At 36.4% G+C, this 23,248-nt stretch overlaps 1 protein-coding gene across 2 annotated transcripts in view; it reads right to left on the reverse strand.

Moving 5' to 3' along the window:
- Window positions 1–23,248, reverse strand: part of KBTBD12 (kelch repeat and BTB domain containing 12) — a 79,157-nt gene that overhangs the window by 45,639 nt on the left and 10,270 nt on the right. For both annotated transcript variants that reach the window (XM_017885148.1, XM_017885149.1), the window contains exons 3-4: window positions 20,758–21,028; window positions 18,505–18,655 (exon numbers count right to left, since the gene is read on the reverse strand). In XM_017885148.1, the coding sequence (XP_017740637.1) occupies window positions 18,505–18,655; window positions 20,758–21,028 (422 nt within the window). The remainder of the gene's footprint in view (window positions 1–18,504; window positions 18,656–20,757; window positions 21,029–23,248) is intronic.

A 23,248-nucleotide genomic window follows, 5' to 3' on the forward strand; every position in this document is an offset into this window, starting at 1 on the left:
TTTTTTTTTTTTTTTTTTTTTTTTTTTTTTTTTTTGAGACAGAGTTTCACTCTTGTTGCCCAGGCTGGAGTGCATGGGGTGATCTCGGCTCACTGCAACCTCTGCCTCCCAGGTTCAAGTGATTCTCCTGCCTCAGCCTCCTGAGTAGCTGGGACTATAGGCACCTGCCACCACGCCTGGCTTTTTGTATTTTTAGTAGAGACAGGGTTTCACCACGTTGGCCAGGCTGGTCTCGAATTCCTGACCTCAGGTAATCCACCCACCTCAGCCTTCCAAAGTGCTGGGATTACAGGAGTAAGCCACCGTGCCCATCCTCATTTTTCTTTATTTGACTAATTCCTCCCTGTGGAGTGAGTTAGCTGATCCTCCGTTACATGCACTTTAACTATATGCACAGTTGATCTGTCTTGCCCTAGTCTCTGAGTTCCTTCTGGGCAAACAGCGTGTCTTTCATCTCTGGGTCCTTAGCACCCAGCCTAATGTTTGACGTATTCTTTGCTGCAACAAGTATTAGTTGAGTCAAATCACGGTATGATAAAAAAAAATCCAGTATCTCTTCAAAGGACATTATAGGTCTATTTGACGTCAAAGCTACTCAATTGAATTTTACCTGTTATTACAAAGGCTTACTTTCCACTGAATTATTTCTCCCTTCAATTCTGAGAGGCCAAACTTTGCTTGTTTTCACGGATCTAGTTCCTAAGAACTACTTTTGTCCATAAATCTCTGGATGTTTGTTCCTCTCCATTAGCCTACGGCCCTTCTACCTCCTTCTTCCCACTTCCCTCCCTGTGATAATTCTGAATTTCTATACTATATCTTCTTTCCCCTGCGTGTGTGTTCTCTTCCTCCCTTTACATCTTTTGTAGCTCAATGGCATGTTTTGTAATTTTAATTTTTAGGTACATTGCAAATATTACTATGTCGAGTTCAATTACTCAAGAGCAAAATTCACAAACTGAAAAAGTAATGGAAGTCACATTACATTCTTATTCAAACCCAGTGGGTCAAACTATAAAGCCAACTCTTAAATTCTCATATTCTAAGAGGGAACAAAGAAAATGTAGACAAGAATGTACCCTTCATCTAAGCAATAATTTAGTGATTACCCTATAAACTATTTATAAATGCTGTTAAGTCAGAGGTCAAAATCAGCTAATTTGATTTCCAGCTCCTTCCCCTTTGATTTCCAACTCCTTCCCCTTCTCTGGCTCACCACCTGGCTTACACAGCCACAAAACGGGGACTAAATATAGGAGTAGAGAAGAGCAGCAGCCTCATCTCCTTCAGTCTCCAGAGACCAGGAATTTCAAGACCCAGCTACTTTAGCTTCAAAATTTCATCCATTCTGTTTCGCAACTTGGATTTTGTGAAAGGGCCTTACAGAGTCTGTTAATTCAGGATACCAGAGATGGAGTTCTTGCCCATCTGTCCACTCAGGAGCTATATTTAGGGCAAATACCTGGGGCAGTGAGTGAACTCTAGGACAATCATAGTCCCCACACTTAATAATTCTGAATAGGCAATCCCTTTTACTCTCTTGAATCTGTGTATAGGTAGAATTGAGGTGTCTGGTCCTTTTAATAAGCACTAATTTGTCATTACTTTACTGTTGAAATCCTTCAATGGCTCACCATCATTTAGAGATAAATTATGAATTCCAAAGCATGGCATTTGAAGTGCTCTGTGGGCTGGCTCTTGTCTAGCTCTCCAGGTTCACCTCCTGCTACTGCTTCATTGTGCAGCTGGTGTTCCTGACACTCAAAACTACCGTCAGGTAACATGACATGCAATTGGTATGTTAACGACCAAGAATTCTCTCCTTGTGCTATTCTGTTGGGCAAACCCCAGCTTCTTGAAGTAAGCCCAGGGTCAATCTCTCTGTGACATTTTTTCCGAATCCCTAGATTTGTATAGGCCTCTGTAAGTAGCAATCATCACATGGAATTATTTCTGTTTGGTGTGTCTTCCCTCCCAGCTTTCTTGAGGTTAACCTGTGCAGCAACTGTATCCATTATATCCATATAATAATGCTTGTGGGCAGGGAAGGGAAAATTTACCCCTACTAGTGTTCTGTCAGAAATATTTATTGAGCACTTTTTATATGCCAGACAGGTATTAAGCTAGAGTGGTTGAGTGTAGGAAAATTTCTAGTCAGTTTTGCAGCTGATAAGTTAGTTCCCTCTTTCCTCCCCTTTCACTGTCTTTGCTTATTTTGTGATGATTTTGCTATTAAATCCTAATTTGAGTACAAACTATTTCATAAGATAATCTTAGGTGAATGGATCTAACAACGTGACTGAATGTCCACCTGCTTGCTGGGAGGAAGAAGACACTTTGTAGATGGGCTCAGGAGCCTAGCCCAGAGCTAGAGGCTTAACTAGTACACCAGGGATTCTCACTGCCGCCATGAGGGCCATCTGTACTTTGAAAACCCCCTTTGCAAAATGAGCATTTACAGAGGAGATGCTGATCTTGACTAGAGTTTGTCTGTGCTTAATCCCACTCTTCCAGTTACGGAAAAACTTCACAGAATGATGTGCTTACCTAATGTGAACCAGTTTCCCTAAGCCACCTCATGGGGGAAGGTCTAGTTTATGATCTTTGGCAAGAGATAAGGAAAATACTGTAATTCTGAAGTCCAAATCCTGAAAGCAAGAGTACCAGAGAGTATGGAGCCACCATCAACCAATATATAACTCATCAGGGCTACTGGCTCCACCCTCAGCTGCCTCAAGGTAAAGACAGAACTAGGGGCTCCCCAAGGCCTCTGCTAACTGCTTAGGATGGTACTGAAGTGGCCTCAGTGGAACAGCAGGACAAAAGTCCATGATCTTGAGGTCAGGAAGGAATGCATGGTAAAGGTTTTGTTGTCAGATAACCGACTTTGATTACTGCTATGCTACTTAGTAACCATCAGTTTGAATAAGGTACTTAACCTCGTTGAGGTCCCATTCTTTTCCTTTTTCCCTTTATAAAATTATAAAACAAATATACAAAAAGAAATGTGTCTAAAACTTAACAAGTATGATAACCATTCTTCCACTTCTTTATAAGATGGCATGGCAGGTCAGTGATCGTAATGCAGTGATCATTACCATCATGGATGTATGGAAAAGTCGTATGTTGAAAGGCATCAGAGAGGTGCGGAAACAGTAAGGACTAGATGAGCTAACATTCCAGAGAGGGAAGAGCCTCTTCTAGGCTGCTTTCTGCCCTTGAGGGATTTGCTGATTCTGGACCAAGGCTAAGAACTGGATTTGACACAGACAGAGGAACGCTGGTGAAGGAAAGTGAGACCAGGGAAGTTTTTGGCAGTTGTGTGGGGCTGTTGTGACAGATTGGTGGCTAGAGGATCTGCACAGAAGAACCTCAAGCACGTGGCCAACTTTCTCCTCAAAAGCACTGATTACTGGGGCAATCTGGATTCTGGACCAAATGCTTTTAATGGTCAGAGAGAAATCTCTTGCAGCTGCATGGTATATAGGTGATCAAGTCTGGCTTAAGTGAGTGGCTTGCCACAAACACGCATGTGGTCTCCATCTCTACATATTTGTCAGGTTTTGAAGTTGTTCAGGGAGGCTAAAAAGCTAAGCTAAACAACTCTGAAGGAAAGAACAGAATCCCCACAGTCTTCCAGGATAGAGGAGACAAATCCTTCCAGCTCACCATCCAAAATCAGGAGTGGTGGGGAAGAGTGGCCCATGCCCAAGGAACAGGGCCGAATCAAAGAAGACTGAGCCTTATTAAGGCTGCAACTTACTCTGGCCCAGTCCAGGCCCTGATTGGACTGAGGGAATCAGTCCCTTGCTCTGACTTAGCAAGGAAAGGCAGAATCCTCTCAGGGAGGAGATCATCAGGAGCCTCTGGTTCTTTTCCATAGTTCAGTATACAAGAAAAAAATCACCAGACATGGGCATAGGCAGCGAAATATGGCTGATCAAAGACAAAAATGTAACAGAAGCTGACTCGTGAACTATCCAAATATTGAAATAACTGATTAAGAATAAGATAAAGAAAATAGAAAAAAACATAGACAAAATGGATGAGAAAAGTAGAGAAATTCACAAAATTAGTGGAATCTATGAAAGAGAATAAGGTGGACATTCTAGAATTAAAAAATACAGTATCTGAAAAGAAGAAGAAAATGGCTGGGTTAACAGCAGTCTGAATACAATGGAAGACAGGGTAAGTGAACCTGAAAATACTTCAATAAAAAATATTCAAACTGATGTATGGGAAGATAAAAGTATAGAAGAATTCAAGTAAGACCCCAAGAGACACAGAGCACATAAATAAAGGTCTAGTGTACAGGAAATGAGCATCTCACAAGGAAAGAAGAGAGAACAAAATAGAAACAATATTTAAAAAGACAAAACCTGAGAATTTCCCCAAAACTGATGAAAACATCAGTCTATAAATTCCAAAAGCACAGTGAACCCCAAGTAGAATAAAAACAAAGAACCCACACTTAGGCAGATCATAGTCAAATTGCTGAAAACAACAGTGAAAAGAAAAATCTTATATGAAGTCAGAGAAACATTACCTTCAAAGGAACCACAATGAGACTGACATTTGCTTTTTAAATAAAAACTGTGAAAGCCAGATGAAATAGACTGACATATTAAAGTGTTGACATATATTGCCAATATAGAATGCTATAACCAGCAAAAAATATACCTCGAAAATGAAGACATTTACAATCAAAAGCCAAGAGAATTAATTACCAGAAGACTTGCACTACCATAAGTATTAAAGAAAAAAATCAAAGCTAGAGACACTTTATTGAAACGTTGGAAGCCTGTAACTTTAGGAAGGAATGAAGAATGCTGAAAATGGCAATTTTGTGAATAAACATAACAGGTTGTTTAAAGAACCACAACCACAATATAAGGTTATATAAAATATATGACAACAAAAGTACAATGGGTGGAAGGAATGAAATTAAACTGTTGTCAGGTTCTTACACTGTTTGAGAAGAGGTAAAAGTAAATTAACTTAAAGTAGACTGTAATAAGTCAAGACTTCAAATTGAAATCTCTGGGGCAACTAATGCAAAATAATATAAATGGGCCAGGTGTCGTGACTCACGCCTATAATTCCAACACTGTGGGAGGCTGAGACAGGCAGGTCACTTGAGGCCAGGAGCTCGAGACCAGCCTGGCCAACATGGTGAAACCCTATCTCTACTAAAAATACAAAAATTATCCGGGCATGGTGGCACATGCCTGTTGTCTTAGCTACTCGGGAGACTGAGGCAGGAAAATCGCTTGAACCTGGGAAGCAGAGGTTGCAGTGAGCCAAGGTCACACCACTGCACTCCAGCCTGGGTGACAGAGCAAGACTCTGTGTCCAAAAAAAAAAAAAAAAAAAAAAAAAAGGAAAATAAAAAGACCAGTTTAGACTCAACAAAAACATAACCCAAATGAAAACTAGGGTAAGGACTTAAACAGACCTTTCTCAAAATAAATACAAATAACCAACAAGCATATGAAAAGATTCTCATCATCACTAGCCATTATGGAAATGCAAATCAAAACCACAGAGATATCACCATTAAGATAGCTACTATTAAAAAACACACACACACAGAAAACAACAAGTATTAGACTAGCCTGGGCAACATGGCGAAACTCCATCTCTACAAAAAAACAAACAAGAACAAAGAAACAAACAAAACAAATACCAAAATTAGCTGGGTGGGTTGGCATGAGTCTGTGGTGCCAGCTACTTAGGAGACTGAGGTGGGAAGAGCACCTGAGCCTGCCTGGGAAACAGAGCAAGACCCTCTCTCAAAAAATAAAATAAAATAAATAACAAAAAATAAAATAAAATAGAATAAAATGTAGAGGAGACCATTTCCCCAACACAGTAAAAGCCAAGTGGTGAGTTCTCTCTCTCGGCAGACTGGATTAGTTCTCATGAGAATAAATTAGTTTGTGCAAGAGTCTGTTGTTATAAAGCCAGGATGCCCCTGGGTTCTGTCACACAGGTCAGCTTCCTCTTTGACCTTCTTTGCCATGTTATGGTACAGCAAGAAAACTCTTGCCAGAAGCCAAGGTCATGTCCTTGAACTTCCTGGTCTGCAGAATCATGAGCTAAATAAACCGCTTTTCCTCGTACATTACCCAGTCTCTGGTATTCTGTTACAGCAACACAAGATGGACTAAGAGATATATGCACTCTCATCTTTGTTGCAGCATTCACAATAGTCAAGATACAGAAACAATCTAAATGTCCATTAATGGATGACTGAATAAAGAAATGGAATATTATTCAGCCTTAAAAAATGAGAGCATGCCATTTGTAACAACATGGATAAACTACACATTACACTAAGTGAAATAAGCCAGACACAGAAAAATATTGCATGAGCTCAGCTATATGTGGAATATATGTAGAATTAATAAGCCTAGAGATCCATAGTACAGCATGATGTGATGACTACGGTTAATACTGTACCATATTCTGAAAATTTGCTAAGAGTAGATATCAGGTACTCCCACATACACATAAAAGGTAACTATGTGAGGAGACGGATGTGTTAATTAGCTTGATTATAGTGATCTTTTCACTATGTATATCAAAATATGTTGTATCCCTTAAATATATACATTTTTAAACAGTAAATGATTGACCTTTTGTATCTGCTGACTACACTAAGCCCCTTTGTTAGTTCTAGAAATTTAAAAAATAGGCCCTTTGAGGTTTTCTACATAGATGATCATGTCATTTGGAAATAGGGACAGGTTCATTTCTTTCCTTCTGCACAACTTTATCTTTCTTTATTGTACTAAGACTTCCACTATGATGTTGAATAATAGTCATAAGTGTATTCTTGCCTTTTTCATGAACTTAGGGGAAAAGCATATAAATTTGCCATTAAGAATGATATTGGCCAGGCATGATGGCCTGTAATCCCAGTACTTTGGGAGGTTGAGGTGGTTGGATCACTTCAGATCAGGAGTTCAAGACCAGCCTGGCCAACATGGTGAAACCCCGTCTCTACTAAGAATACAAAAATGAGCTGGATGTGATGGCAGGTGACTGTAACCCCAGCTACTTGGGAGGCTGAGGAGGAGAATTTCTTGAATCTGAAATATTCCATCTGGGAGATGGAGGTTGCAGTGAACTGAGATCACACCACTGCACTCTAGCCCGGGCAACAGAGTGAGACTCCATCTCAAAAAATAAAAATAATCAAAATTAAATGGTGTTACCTGTAGATTTTCATAGGTGTCCTTTATCAGATTGAGAGGTTGAGGAAATTCTCTTCTCAGTTTGCTGAGAATTTTTCATCATGAACAAATGTTATACTCTTTCAAATGATTTTTAGGCATCAATTGATATGATTATGTGGCTTTTCTTCTGCAGACTATAATATGGTAGATCATATTGATTGATTTCTGAATATTGAACCAATCTTGCATTCTCAGGAAAAAACCCATTTGGCACAGTGTGTTCTTTACATATATTGCTGTGTTGAACTTGCTAATATTTTGTTGAGGATTTGTGTGTTTGTGTTTATGAGAGATATTGATCTGTAGTTTTCTTTTTCTGTACTGTCTTGTCTGGTTTGGTATCAGGTAATGCTGGCCTATAAAATGAAGTGGGAAGTGTTCCCTCTTCTATGTTCTAAAAGAGGTAGCAGAATTGCTGTTATTTTTAAATGCTTGGTTAAATTCACCAGTGAAACCATTTGGACCTAGGTATTTATTTTTTGAAATGTTTCAAACTAAGAATTCAATGTATTTAATCATTTTGGGGTTATCTCTTTTATCTTGGGTGGCTTTTAGTAGTTTGTGGTTTTCAAAGAGTTGATCCATTTCATCTAAGTTGTCAAATGTATTTCTGTAGAGTTGTTTGTAGCACTGCCCTATTATCCTTTTAATAATTACAGAGACTGTAGTAATATCTCCTTTTTCATTTCTAATATTGGTCATCTGTACCTTGTTCCTCTTTTTATTGGTTAGTCTTGCTAGGGTTTACCAACCCTCCTGGCTTTTTCAAAGAAACAGCTTGGTTTCATTGATTTTCCTTACTTTTTCAGCCTCTAATTGCCCTGTTTCCTGCTCCTATCTTTATTTACTTTCTTCACTTGATCTGTGTCATTCTTTTTCTAGTTTTAAAGGCAGGGACTTAGACTATAGATGTGAGAACTTTCTTCTTATCTAATACAAACACTTAATGCTATAAATTCCTTCTAAACACTGCTTTAGCAGCACTCTTCGAACTTTGGTATGTTGTGTTTCCATTTTCATTCAGCTTAACATATTTTTGAATTTCTCTTGAGATTTCCTCTTTGATCCATGGATTATTTAGAAATGTGTTGCTCAGTTTTCAAGTGTTTGAAGACTATTCAGTTATCCTTATGTTCCACTGTGGTCAGAGGATATGCTTTGTATGATTTTACTTCCTTAAATTTTGTTAAGGTTTGTTTTATGACTCAGGATATGATCTATCTTAGTGAACATTCCATGTGCTCTTTCTGGGTGGAGTGGGCAATAAATGTCAGTTAGATCCAGTTGGTTGATGGTGTTATTGAGCTCTTTCTATATACAGGTACTTGTTGTTTTTCTATCTACTGGTTCTATTTATTACTGAGAGAGGAGTGTTGAAATCTTCAATTATAATTGTGGAGTTGTCTATTTCTCCTTTCAGATTTCACTGCATGTAATTTGAGGTTCTGTTGTTAGGTACATACACATTTAGTATTGTTATGTTTTCTTAGTGAATCAATGATTTTATCATTATGTAATGTCCTTCTGTATCTCTGGTAGCTTTCTTTCTGCTGAAGTCTACTTGATTTGATCTTCACAAAGCCACTCCAGCTTTCTTTTGATCAGTGTTTGCATGGCATACATTTTCCAGCCTTTTAGTCTTAAACTAACTATATCATTATAGTTGAAGTGTGTTTCATGTACACAGAATATTTTTAGGTCGTTTTATTTGTAAGCCATTCTGACCATTTCTGTCTTCTCATTGATATCATTAGAACATCTGCATTTAAGGTAATTATTTTTGTGGCTAGATTTAGATCTACTGATTTATTGCTTGTTTTGTTTGTTCTCTCTGTGGTATTTTTTTCACCTTGTCTGATCTCTTTTAAATTATTTAAACATTTTTCAGTCTTCCATCTCAATGCATTTATTGTGATTTTTACTATATCTCCTTGAGTAGTGTTTCTTTTGGGATTACAAAATATGTACTTATTTCATAGTCTACTTAGTATCAGTGTTTTATCACAGTAACTGGGATGTTGGAATCTTCACCTTATAGTTCCACTTACCCTCCCTCTTGCATGCTATGTAAACATATGTCTCATAGATTACACCTAAATACATTGAAAAACCCTCCCTGAGATCTCCCTGGTACTTTTAGTTCCCAAATGTTCCCTTTTTTGGTTCTCTGGCTAGAAACTTGAGGTTCTAGTTACCCCTCTCTGCCACACATTTCTGTATTTGAACTCTTGTTGGGCTCAAGTGACAGAACAAGGGAGAAAGGAAAAGGGGAAAGCAATGTGGGTTGACCACACCCTCTTGGAACTGCAGCTTGACTAAATGGAGAGGAAGTTTCTTCTCCCTTTGAGTTTTGGCTCTTGCTGGTCATCATTGCCATGGGATTGTCTAGGTATTGAGATGTAAGAGTACAGAGAGAAAAAAGTGAGGGGATATCTACATTCTGATAATTATAACCTCTCTTTTCAGTAACTCATGCCGAAGCTAGACAGATTTTCTTGGAGCTCTCTCTATGAATAATGCCCACTTCTGGGTTTCTAGCTGCATTGACTTCAGACTAGGGGCTATCAGAGGAGAAAACATAGTAAGTCATATGGCGGTGGTACTTAAAATTCTGGTGTTCTTTCTTGATGCACCTACTTCTGTTTACAGAGTCTTCAAATACCTTTTCCATGCATTCTGTCCATGTTTTATAGTTGTATTCAGTGGGAGAGAACGTGAAGTGTGCTTACTCCATTTTACGTGGAGCCAGAAACTCTATTAATTGATTTTGCTTTAAAGTATATTTTGGCTAATATTAACAAGCAGCTATACCAGCTTTTTTTTAGTTAGAATTTACCCAAAATGTATTTTTCAATCAAGTCATATTTAAACAGAATACGGTTGGTTTTCTTTCCAACAGACTGATAATCTTTGTCTTTTAACTGAAGCATTTAGTGCATTTTCATTTAATATAATTGTTGATATATTTCATCTAATATCCAGCTTTTTATTTCATATTAGCAGTTGTCTTGTTTATTCTATTTCTTCTTTCTTATTTATTGCATTCTTTTGCACTGATTTTAATTCTATTTTCCCATTTGTTAGTTTAAAATTTGTATACTCTGTATTCTCTTAGCGGTAAGCCTAGAAATTTAACATGCATACTTAATGTCTGCATCAAATGTTGCAAATTTAATCCCTTCCTTGGTCCTCCTCCTGGATAATAAGGGGATCTTAGGACACTTTCACTCCACTCACCTCTGTCCCAACTTGTTGTTATAATTTTGATTTCATTTATTTTACTACTATTTTATCACTGTTTAAAAACTATTAATTATTATTTTATAAGTCAATTTAATATTTATAACTGATATTAAAAGTCTATCTTAAATATTTAAGTGTGAAATGTTTCCATTTACCCATATGTTTACCACATTATTAGCTCTTCATTTCATCTTGCATTTTAGACCTTCAATCTGGGATCACAATTTTTGCTTAAAAACATACTTTAAAATTCCTTTATGGTGGTCTGCTTTCAGTTTTACCTGCTTATGGTGGTCTGCTGGTGGTGTGCTTTCAGTTTTACCTCATCTGAAAATGTCTTTGTTTCATCTGTGTTCTTGAAAGACCATCTCATTAGGTATAGAATTCTACTTTAGCATTTATTTTCTGCTAGCACATTAAACATGTAATTTGACTGTCTTTTGGATTCCATTATTCTGTTGATAAGTCAGATGTCAATCTGTCACTTCTTAAAAGTAATCGGTCTGTTTTCTTAATCTGCTTTTAAGATATTCTCTTTCATTGGTGTTTTTCAGTTTCATGATAACTACAAATGTATGTATACATTTCTTGTTTGTTGTGCTTGGCATTCATTATTTTTGTTTGTTTGTGTGCATTAGTGCCTTTCACTGGTTTTAGAAAATCCTCACCCATTTTTCTTCAAATATTGCCTTTGTCCTGTTTTCTTTTTCCTCTCCTTATAGAACTTTGTTAAACATTATTAATCCTCTCACCCTATTACCCATCTATCTTAACTTTTCTTCTATTTAAAAAAAATCTTTGTGATATACTCTGGGCAAATTCTTCAGAACTCTCTTCTATTCACTAATTTTCAGAACTCTCTTCTATTCACTAATTTTCTCTTTATATTTGTGTTCTGCTCTCAAATATACCCATTGGGTTTTAATATTGTTATATATTTTTACATTCCTTGAGTTATAAAGTCACTTCTTACCCAAACTTTTTTATCATTCTCTATCATTTTCTATTTCCTGATGATATTGTAAATTTTATCTTTTATTTCTTTAAACAGAGTAAGCACACTATTTGTCTGATACTTCCAGTATGTGAGGTCTGTACTGGTTTTTTGTTGTTGTTGCTTGTTTATTCTACTGGCCATTATTTCCATCGGTTCTTGCTGAAGGTGTCTTGCTTCATTAACTGTGGAATGCTTGTTTTCCTTGGAAAATTATTTGTGGGGGATTTCTGAGGTCTAGGATAAAGATACATTTCTTGAGAGAATGTGAATTTGTTTTTCCCAGGTACCTGAGCACACTATCAGTCTGAGGCATCTTAAACTAAATTCATGATTCAAGCTTTGTCTTTTCTTTTTTCCCACTTGGGTATGCGAATTTGGGTTGAAATTCCATCAAGAGCTTATTTATGATTATTACTTCTCAAGGGTGTATGAGCCTTTCATCAGTAAGTTTCTCAGTGCCAAGATGTTTCTTTGAAGTCCTCTGAGATGAGAGATGTAAGGCAGGTTTACTTCTAGAATATGGTTACACAGAGGCTATAGCTCTTTGAAGTACCAGCTTTATGTGCATAGTAACTCTAATTAGATTTCCCACCTCGAGTAATTTTGGTAAGCTACAAGCCTGGGAAACAAGCTTACAATTTTCCAAGCTTGATAAGTGATTGGGTGCCCTGCACATTTACTTATTGAGACAACTTAGACACCACATTATACACCCATTGTGTGTACAATTTAGTGATTTTTAGTATATTTACAAAGCTATGCAGCCGTTAGCACAAGCCAGTTAAGGTAAGTAAAGTTGGTTGATAGTGCTGTTTAAATCTTCTGAAACCTTGCTAATACTCTGTCTAATCCTATCAATTCTTGATGACAAATCTCTATTGATGATTGTTTGATTATTTCTCATCTCATTTTTTTTTTTTTTTTTCTGGACTCCTGGGCGGAGTCTTGCTGTGTTGCTCAGGCTGGAGTGCAGTGGCATGATCTCAGCTCACTGCAACTTCTGCCTCCCGGGTTCAAGTGATTCTCCTGCCTCAGCCTCCCAAGTGGCTGGGACTATAGGCATATGCCACCATACCCGGCTAATTTTTGCATTTTTCATAGAGACAGGGTTTCACCACGTTGGCCAGGCTGGTCTTGAACTTCTGACATCAAGTGATCCGCCTACGTCAGCCTCCCAAAGTGCTGAGATTACAGGCATGAGCCACCGTGCACAGCTTCATCACTTCATCTCAGGTTTTGCTTCATGTATTTTAGGTCTCTCTTTTTGGGTATGACACATTTATAATTGATATATTTTCCTGATATTATTGACAATTTTATTATCATGAAATTTTTCTGTTTGTCTGTAGTAAAAGTTCTACTCTATTTTGTCTGATGATATAGTCACTGCACCTCTCTTAATATTACTTTTTGCATTTTATGTCTTTCTCTATTGTAAAATGATAGTAAATATTTGTGTATTTGAATGCAAAACGTGTCTTTTATAGAGAGCATATATTTGGTCTTAATTTCTTATTCAATATGAAAATCTCTGCCTTTTGATTAGGGTGTTTGATCTATTCCCATTTCATGTAATTTTTGATAACGACTGGCTATACATCTGCCATTTTGCTATTTATTTTCTACTTCTTGAAACTCTTTTTCTCTGTTCCTCCTTTGCTGCCTTCTCTTGTATTTAATGTATTTTTAAGTGTACCATTTTCTTTTGCAGCTTTCTTTGAGCAGAGGGCTCACTATATGGCCCAGGCTGGTCTTGAACTCTTGGGCTCAAGTGATCCTCCCACCTCAGCCTTCCAAGTAGCTGGGATTACAGGTGCATGCCACTGTGCCTGGCTTCTTTAGTTGACTTTTAAACTACTTTTTAAAATTTCAGTGGTTGCTCTAGAAATTCTAATGTGTGTTTTACTTTATCATCCTCTATTTTAGGTTAATACTGAGTTGGTTTCATTACAAACAGCAACTTTGTTCCAAAGTAACCCCATTTTCTCCTCCTCTACTCTCTGATATTGTCATATATATTACAACTGCATATGTGAAAAACCTAACTATATAGTATCACAATTGCTGCTTTACAGATGGTCCCCAACTTATGATGGTTTGACTTAAGATTTTTCAACTTCATGATGGGCTTATCAGGGCATAAAATACATTTTTTACTTTTTATATGTTTAACCTATGATGGGTTTATTGGAACGTAATGCCTCTGTAAGTTGAGGAGCATCTGTATTCTTTTATATCTTTTAAAGAAACTAAGAGAAGAAAAAAGAAAAACATGTATTATGCAGCCCTTTATATTTCCTTATATATTTACCATTTCTTGTGCTATTCATTTCTTCCTTTGGACACAGGTTACTGTCTAGCATCACCTCCTCTCAGTCTGAAGGATTTTAGTGTTCCTTTAGTATTTCTTGTAAGTCTGCTAGCCACATATTGTCTCCATCTTTATTCATCTGGGGATGTCTGTTTCACCTTAAGTTTTGAAGCACAGTTTCGCTGGATACAGAATTCTTGATTGATCATTTTTTTCTTGTAACACTTTGAATATAATATTCCACTGCCTACTTGCCTCTGAGTTTCTGGTAAGTCTCATCTGTTAAGTATACTCTTGTTTCCTTCTACATGATATGGCATTTTTATCTTGCTGCTTTTAAGAATTTTCTGTCTTTAGTAGTTCTTCTATTATGTATTTACGTGAGGACCTCTGGGAATTTATCCTACATGAGGTCTGATAAACTTCTTGGATCTGTAGATTAATGTTTTCCCATCAAATTTCAGAAATTTTTGACTATTACTTCTCTCTCTCATTTCCTTTTGGGATTCCCATGAAACATCTGTTCATAGGTTTGATATTATTCCACCTGACTCTGAGCCCTGCTAATTTTTCTCCAATTTTTTCTCTCTTCTTCAGATTATATAATCTCTATAGATTTCAAGTTCATTGATTCTTTTTTCTAACATCTCAAATGTGCTACTGAGCCCCTTCAGTGCACTTTTATTTGGTTTATTGTACTTTACAAGTTTAAAATTTTCATTGGTTCTTTTAGATAATTTCTATTCTTTATCAATATCATAGTGGACTCATTGTCATATTTTCCTTTAATTCTTTAAAATTGGTTTCCATTAATTCTTTGAACATATATTTGATAGTCACTTTGAAGACTTTGCCTCCTAAATCCAACATCCAGGCTCACTCAGGGACAACTTTTATTGAATACTTCTGCACCACCCCCACCCCCAAATGGGTTATGCTTTTCTGTTTCTTTTCCTTTGCATGTGTTGTAATTTTTCGTTGGTACTGGACATTATGGATAATATATTGTAGCAACTTTTTATCCTGATTTTCTTTTTTTTTCTTTGAGGGTTTCTTTCTTTTCTGTTTTTTTGACTGCCTTTTGTAGTTGTTTTTAAGTAATTTACCTAAACTGAATATGCCTCTTCTACTGTTTGCTGCGGTTTCCCCTCTGTTTTCAGAGGGGAAATCTTACACATTTTTGTATTTTAGCCTATGAGTTACCCTTATTTCTGCATAGCTTAGTCTCTGTCAACGACTGGTGGTTGTAGTCAAACACCAGTAAGGCTTCCACTCTCTCCTGGTGGATCTGCATGGGAGTACCTTAAAAGTTCAGATAGTTTCCAAGTCTGCTATGACTTTCACTTTCTGCCTGGTCCTCTTGGATCTGCTCTGTACATGTGCTCAACCTACCAGTCAGCTAGGAATGTGTGGAGAGCTTGGACTCTCTATGGGGCTGCATGTTTATGCAGCTTTCTTGGCCTCCAGGGGATGAGTTTATCAAGTCTCTCTGTGACTTTCTGATTTCCAGGATCTTCCTGTTAAATTTCTGGCCAGTTCTTTTGTCTGCTGTTGTACCAACCAGGACTAAGACCTCAGCCTAGGAGAACTCTAGGCTTTTCCTATTTTCCACTGTGAGTGTGGGTTTTCCACCCTCTACTCACAAATATGTCAGCTCCCTTTGGCAAAAAAAAAGCTGCTGGTTTTTGTAGCCAGCCCCACTCTAGCAATATTATCATGTTGAATGAGCTGGGATAAGGAATAGAGCCTCACGAGAGAATGCTACAGACTGCCTGAAGTCTTACTTCAAGCTCAGTATTGTTTTTAAACAAAGAAACTATTCTCAATTTGTTACTTATGATTGATTTCTAGAGATCTAAAATGGTTGTTTTTGACAAATATGCCTGGTTTTATTTTATTTTATTTTATTTTAAGTATAGAATGTTGACTTTTCAGTTTTCATAGTTGGAAATCTGCTTTCATTTGGCTTTTGGTCTGCTAAATTCTTACTGGCACGTCAGCTCTTAAAAGGTTTCTAAATATATGCTTTACAACGTTTTTAGGTTATTTTCAGTCGGAGGATGAGTCTAGATACCTAGCCAGCTATACAGATCAGTTAATAATTTATCTGCTTTTATGACTATTAAGTGAAACTTTAAGCAAAGAATTTAGCAAAGTGTCCGTAACAAAGGGGCTCAATAAACAGAAGTTACAATATCTGAACACTTATATTGTAGGAATTATACATATATTATCTTAGTATCTCAAAAGAGGTAGGCATTCCCATTTTAATATTAGCAACAACATAAAAATATTTACCAGACCAAGAATATATAGGTGGTACATCAGGATTTCAATCCAAACACACTCAACTCCAAAGCTAGTGCCTTCCCTACTTTACCATGCTGCCTTCCTGGTGAAGGAGGTTTCAGTGGCTGCTTTTTGGAAGATACCCTGTAGACTATCTAGGACATAGTAAGAAATTAAATCCATTATAGGGATTAGAAAGAGGGCTCATTGTTATATTAATTGACAGTGACCCAAAACACAGTGGGGGTATATATAGATTCCTAAAAGCAGACAGGGCTTTTGCTAAGATAATATGAGTCACTGAAACTAATAAGGTTTTAGGATTCTATATGGTAATTGCCCAAATTCCAATTATATATACAGTGAACAATTAAATATGAACTAAGACTACTACAAAAATACCTAAACAACTGAACTACATTCCATTTCAAAGTTTATAAATATATTTGGGAATTAAGTAGCAAATGTTGAGGAAGTTGACTCTTTTGGGCTGAATCTTACAGGGTGGTAAAGCTTACTGGGGTGGTCATGAATCTGTTCTCCAGTTCTGAATATTCAGAAACTACAGCGTAAGCTACTGTAAAAACCTTCCTAATTAGTCTCTCCACTTCCAGTTTCTTTTTGTCTTTGCTGTGTTCTTTATATGCTTATCTCACCAGTTTTTCTAAAACATTTTAATCATGTTGCTTCTGTATGGTTTCTTACCATTCACTAGTATTTCCTGAATTCTTCATCCAAAGGCCTCTATAATCTGCTTCTCAGTTTACTACTCAGCTCTTTCTCTCACAACTCCCTGTCCCTGGTGGACTCATTTACGCTCTTTTTATCCTGTACTCTCACCACTTTCATCCTCACCTCCAAACCACTGCTTATTTCATTCTCCTTATTTGTTCTTTTTTGCCCCCTCTCATTGCACCCTTTCCTGGAGTGTACTCTTTTCTAGATTTCATCCACCCAAATCTTACATGTTCTTTTAAATCTACCTCCTTTCATTCATTCAATGGACAGTGTCCATGCCATGAAGTGTAAGTTCCCACAAGTGCCTTTCCCATGTAGTTTATCAAACAATATACTATCATTTAAATTCCACATCTAGCATAGTTGTGGCTCCACATTAGGGGGAACTCTCATTCTGGTCCAATTGATATATCACTTTTATCCCACTTTTGGCTGCCCCCAACTTTAATATGTTTAGTAGAAAGGCCCTTCATCCCCTTGAGTGATACACCTATCCTAGGTGATCTATCATAGGTTAGGGATTGTCTCTTCTGGGCCTGTGACATAGTATATAGTTATAACAAAGAAATACACATCAAGAGAAAAAAACTTAATTATAAGTGAATCTCATAACTGAGGTAGTCATAAATTATGTTGCATTATGTTCTTGTTCTTAAAATCATAAAATAACTGCTAATTCTTGAGTGCATTAATTATTTTGCTTCATGCTGTGCAAACAGCTAAGAGATAATGGCCTCCCTCTAGTAAAAAAATATCATCATCATAATACTTTCTATTTAAATGCTTAGTTTGCTTCCATCCCCTATTTCATATTTCTTCCTTGCCATGTCTTTGCTATCCATCATCTTTTCCGTATTTTTCCCATTGGCCATCAATGCAGATTGGATGAAATAAAGAATTGGCATAGGTATCATTTCATCAGTCCAGTCAACCTCCCTGCCTCAGTGTTTCTTTCCCATACTTATGGAAGGTGAGGGAAGGTGACAGAGGATAATGTTAGGTAGATGGAATGTCCTTAAAAGAGCTAGGGACTTAACATAACAGGAAAAATCAAGGAGTGGAGAAGGATAGGGGATACATATGGGATGTTGTGGAATTGTTTTTATTGTACCCACCTTAGTGGAACTGAAGTCTTTTACCAATTCTTGCTAGTTATAGTTAGTACAAGACCATACATATAAGAAGTACAAGACACACATAAGAAAAAAGTGCTTTCAAATGAAAATTGCTTGATAACACCTGTCTAGAAATTTGGTGGATTAGGCAAAATGAGGATTGGCACAATCTGTGGCACAGTCTTACCTATGGTGGCTTTCTCTTCTAATGGCACAGATCCATCACAGTTGGTGCAAAGCCCACATTTCATTGACTAAAAGTGGCCAAAGGCTTATTCCTATTTCAAAGTATATTATTTGGTAGTATATATAAGGATATATCATTACTGTTTTTACATTCCAAGGCACTTATAAATGCCATAAAAATAGTTTTGCTCTCAATGTCAATGGACTTCCTTTAATCTTATTTGACTGTGCTCTAGAAAACAAGAAATAAAAGACAAAGTTCAGCTAGTTGTATATAAATTTGAACTGGGATACAAGTGCAAAGGAGAACATATCATTTTTGCTGAGGCAAACTGCTGAGGAAAATAAAAGTAGTTATACTGTTAGCAATCTGCTTCTTCTTACCCAAAACATAAATCTCACTGTTGACTACAGCTGTACTGAATCGGTATTTAGAGTACTTCATGGATGCCCGCACACTCCATTGATCTTGGCTGGGGTCATACTGCAACAGTTTGTTGCTTAATCGATCAGGTTCTTCATCAGGAAGATCCATCTGTATGAAATATGACAGCCAATATAATAACATACCATTTAGCGATCTTTGTGAGTACATGAATGCAATTAATCAAAGCAGACAGCCAAAGAGATAAATAGAGGTTAACTGCAGTGACTCATACTCATAAACCCACCAAACCCCATGACGGGGGTTATAAGTGTACTGTCAATATCAGAGGAATTTATATTCTGAAATAATGGGCCAAAGGTGTTTGGTTAGAGCAAACAATCTGTGATCTTAGCAGTGAGACATTTATTACAGCTTTTTTTTTAAAGAAGCAACTGCAAAGCCTTAAAAAAAAAAAAAAACAAGCTCTCTTGAATAGTATTTAAAGTGTAATTCTATTTTACCAAACTTTATAGTTGTTGGTTTTGATATTTGTGAGAAACTAATTTTAATAATTTAGAAGACATTTTCTTTATATTTTTCTAATCCATATGAAACAAAGTTGCCAAAACATTTTAGTGTCTTCGTAATTATTTTTACACCATAATTATGGCCTATATAGGAATGGTGTGAATTCAATTTTCAAGACTTACCGACTAATCTAAATTATTTGCAGTTATTTTAACATACTTATTTTATATATTTTTAATGACTAGAGAAGGTACAAATTAAACAATTTTACTCTTACACAGAAGTGGCTTTTCCTATTCATAAATGTTAGGTGAAATGATGTCTTTTGTATACATGTATGTGGAACTTTATATGACTTCAAGCTAAGGATTCATGAGTGTCGTTTTCTTGGGTGATACAAGTGTTCAACAAAGAAATAACTGGCATACTTACGAAAGCTTATGCAATGAATTTTAGTTAACTACTTTAAATATACCAAGAGTTATGCTCACCATGACACATGCACAACCCTGTGTGATCTTGCAATTGTTATACAGGTACTCAATTGGGTAGCAAAGCCTTTCCTCTATGAGGTAAACATTCACATTATCTGTTCAGAAACTTTATAAATTAACAATCGTTGACTTTATGGTTTTAATTTTCCTTCTAATTTAAGTATTTAATCTCTATTTTAGTGAAAGAAATGCAAAGAAAAGCTTCTAAGTTGTTTTTGGAGCTTATGCATGCAAAATTAACTATGTAAATGGATAATTTTGAAAAAGTTTAATTACAAATAATCTGTCAGGTTTCTCCTGCTAGCTGTGATGAAATCTGTACTACTTTCTGACATACAGCAGAAAAAATTAAATGTGTTAAATGTGAGGTTTAAGTTTTTAAAACAGGTATGATATACTATAAATAAATGGCAAATTCCAAGCTTCTGAAATGAATGCAAATAGCATCAGTTTTATCCTGAAGCAAATTTGGAGAAACAAAAAATAATACAGGCAAAAATAAATTTACTGTATGCCATGAGGATGACCAACGAGCTAGTGAGATTAATTTTTATTAGAAAGTCCGGTTGGTCGGGGCATGAGGCAGCTGAAGTGATCCTAAGAAGAGTGCGCCAAGGCACCAGGAGAGGACATCCAGCGGGGAGGGAGAAGGCCACTATGGCCACACACCCCTGACTTTTCATTGTAGTTTGCCATCACTTCACTGGACTTCAATAGAAACAGCATTCTGGGTTCTCTGCCTGCTGATGCCCAATAAAAATATCAAGTGTTACAATCACAATATGCTTTCATAGAAATGATTGTGCCATCACAGATCGGTGTTCTGGTGTCTCACTTAGGGTAAGAATTTTAAATATGGAAAAGGCCTATGAATTACTTGCCTCAGGTCACAAAGCTATTAGACACACAGAACTGGATGAGGATCCAGCTTCTCTTCCCCCTAGTTAGATGCTCCCTACAGATAATCCCTCAGCACAAATATTTTTCATAATTAGCAAGAATGGGAGGATTATGAAGAGCACAGCGTGAATACTGAATCAAGTCACGTCTATGAAAACACACTTTAAAAATCCATTCTCCTAAATTGCTTTAACACTTTAAAACCTTGAGTTATATTCTATAAAACAGAAAGCACTTTACCAAAATGTAAGTCACACTCTTTTAGTATTCAACAACTACAACAATTTTTAACATAGCAGCCAGACTTGGTATTGCCATGCCAATTATGTATACAGGAAATTTCTTAACCTGAGGGGTCCAGCCTCCAATCACATAAAGTTTATTATTCACTGTCACTACAGCATGACATGCCAATTGCAGTGGAAGGGGAGACACCCTTTTCCAATTGTCCCGTTCTACAGAGTACTTATCCACACAGTTTGTAATAAGATACTGGTTTTTAATTTTCATCTGTCCTCCTATAACATAAAGGTCATTATGAATACTGCCCAGAGCATAGAGTTCTCGAAATTCAGCTGTGCATAACTTTTCCCAAAACTGGTTTCCTCTATCATGATACCTGCAAAAGAGAGAAACAGTATCCAGGATTAGAGGTAACATGAAAGCAATTTACCCAAGAAATACACTTATTTATTATCTGACCAAAAATAATGAGATATGGTTCTTCCAATTGGAGGACAAAAAACATTAATATAAGAAAGTGATACAGGTTTGCTTTTATTTTAAAGGAATGATGAACAAAATATAATGTGCTTTAAAATAATTAACCACATATACCTGAAGAGTTTTAGGAAAATATAGAGAAAAGTATAGACTATCCAGGAGTAGCCTTCATTTTATAATTCTGGGAAAGAAAATCAAGAATGAATGGTAAGTTTTTCGGCAAATCATTTCTAATTTTACCATAAAAGTAAGCAAAATACAAGAATGCCTTATTCTGTGGACAAGAAATATCACTTTAACATGAACATTAAAGAAATCACAGTTTTAGGGCAGATAATCTAAAAACATCTCAATTCATACATTTCTCTCAGGATAATTTAGAATATGTAGAATTTTAAGAACTGTTGTAGTTCCAGCTGGCTTACAATTGGGTTAAGAGCACTGTATAAAAACCTACCTGTAGATGTCTACTGGGCATTTAACATCTATTTTAATCTACTAGATGTGGCAATTTCAGTAACTTCTTCCAGAGTATCACTCTAAGAAGAGTCTTAAGAGCTATGGACAATAGTATATATGGTCTTTCAATGCCTTCTGGAATCCAACACATTAACTGATAATGTGTGTGATGGGGCATTGTATGGTCACTGGGTAGATGAGTTTGTAGCTATCCTTTGTGTTGCATCATGATAATGGTAAGTCTTTATCTCCAATCATGATTGAAGATACACAGTCTGAGAAGGACAAAAGTACTTCATGGGGACAGAGGGATAAAAATATGTGAAAGTAAATGTCCCAGAAAATCTAGAAAGTATGTCTGGAATTCAAAATTAAACAAACACACACACACACACAAAACAGGAAAGCATGGAAATTAAGAAAAAAGTTGAGCTGTTTGGAAACGAATTAGGAACTTACGTGTGTTTTATACAGAGTACAATTTTTAAGTATAGACTACTTATTTTGCATTTAACACCTGCCAGTTAATTCTATGATAGAAATTTTTCCCAGTTGTCTAGGCCAACTCTTAACGTTCTTTCCCAAAGAGACATCTTTACTTGAGGCTTGACAGGGAAGTTAGAAGGCATGCTCCTTTCTAAGAGGGTATGTCTGGCTTGTCACAGCTGAATGCAGAAATTTATCAAACCTTATGATGGCTGTCTTCTATGTAATTCTAGGCAGAGAATCAAAGTCTCTAGAATCACAGGCGATATTTTCATCACTATTTTTAATTGTTTGAATTTTAGAATAGAAAGGAGGAATAGGTATCTGTAACATACGTGGGGGCTGCCAAAGTAAAGCCAACTGAATGGATATATAAATGAACTTTAAAAAATGGGTTTGGGTTTTCTGAGACATAGTTTAAGAAAATAGGCTAGAAATGAAGTACATCCTGTAAAGGTTAGGAAGTAGATGTTTGCTGGGTGACTTCCTAATCTGATTTTTGTTTTCACATTTAGAACTGAAAACAGGGAGAGAAAATGCCCAGATAAAACTCTAAAATTTACTATTAAGTGGATATGACATAAAAAAGAAAACAATAGCGACAAAGGCCTTCATTGCTAATAGAGATTGATAGTTTAAAGACAAATGGAGATAAGTGAAGGAGATGGAAAGGTACATCTTTTTTACAAAGAAATAATCTTCCAGAGTACTAGTTTACTTCCTCTTTTAAGTCAAGGAGAAATATATCTGCATGGAAATCTATGAGTAGAGGCAAGCTGAAGAACATCTGGATGAAGATAAGAAGAATAAGATACACAAATAATATAACAGGGATGTAGCACAGGATGATAAATTTCTTATGCATATCACAAAACTGGCACTACAGTGACCTCCAGTAATGCTAGGAGATTTTAACTAAACAGAACATCAGCTGGAAGTCTCATTTAAGCCTAAAGCAACGCTTCTGACAATTTCATTATTGGAGGAAATGATGGGAGTAACTAATAACTTTTACTCTAACTCTGACCAATGTGGAGGAAACAGTTGGTGATGAGAACCTCGTTGAGTTCAAGATAAATAGGAAGGAAAACATGGGGTATAGTTAGACATTTGCTGTTAGAAAGGGAAATGGGCTTTCTTTCTTTCTTTTTTTTTTTTTTTTTTTTTTTTT

The sequence above is a fragment of the Rhinopithecus bieti genome, unplaced genomic scaffold, assembly GCF_001698545.2.
Source record: "Rhinopithecus bieti isolate Rb0 unplaced genomic scaffold, ASM169854v2 scaffold_13262, whole genome shotgun sequence".
Taxonomy (NCBI): Eukaryota; Metazoa; Chordata; class Mammalia; order Primates; family Cercopithecidae; genus Rhinopithecus; species Rhinopithecus bieti.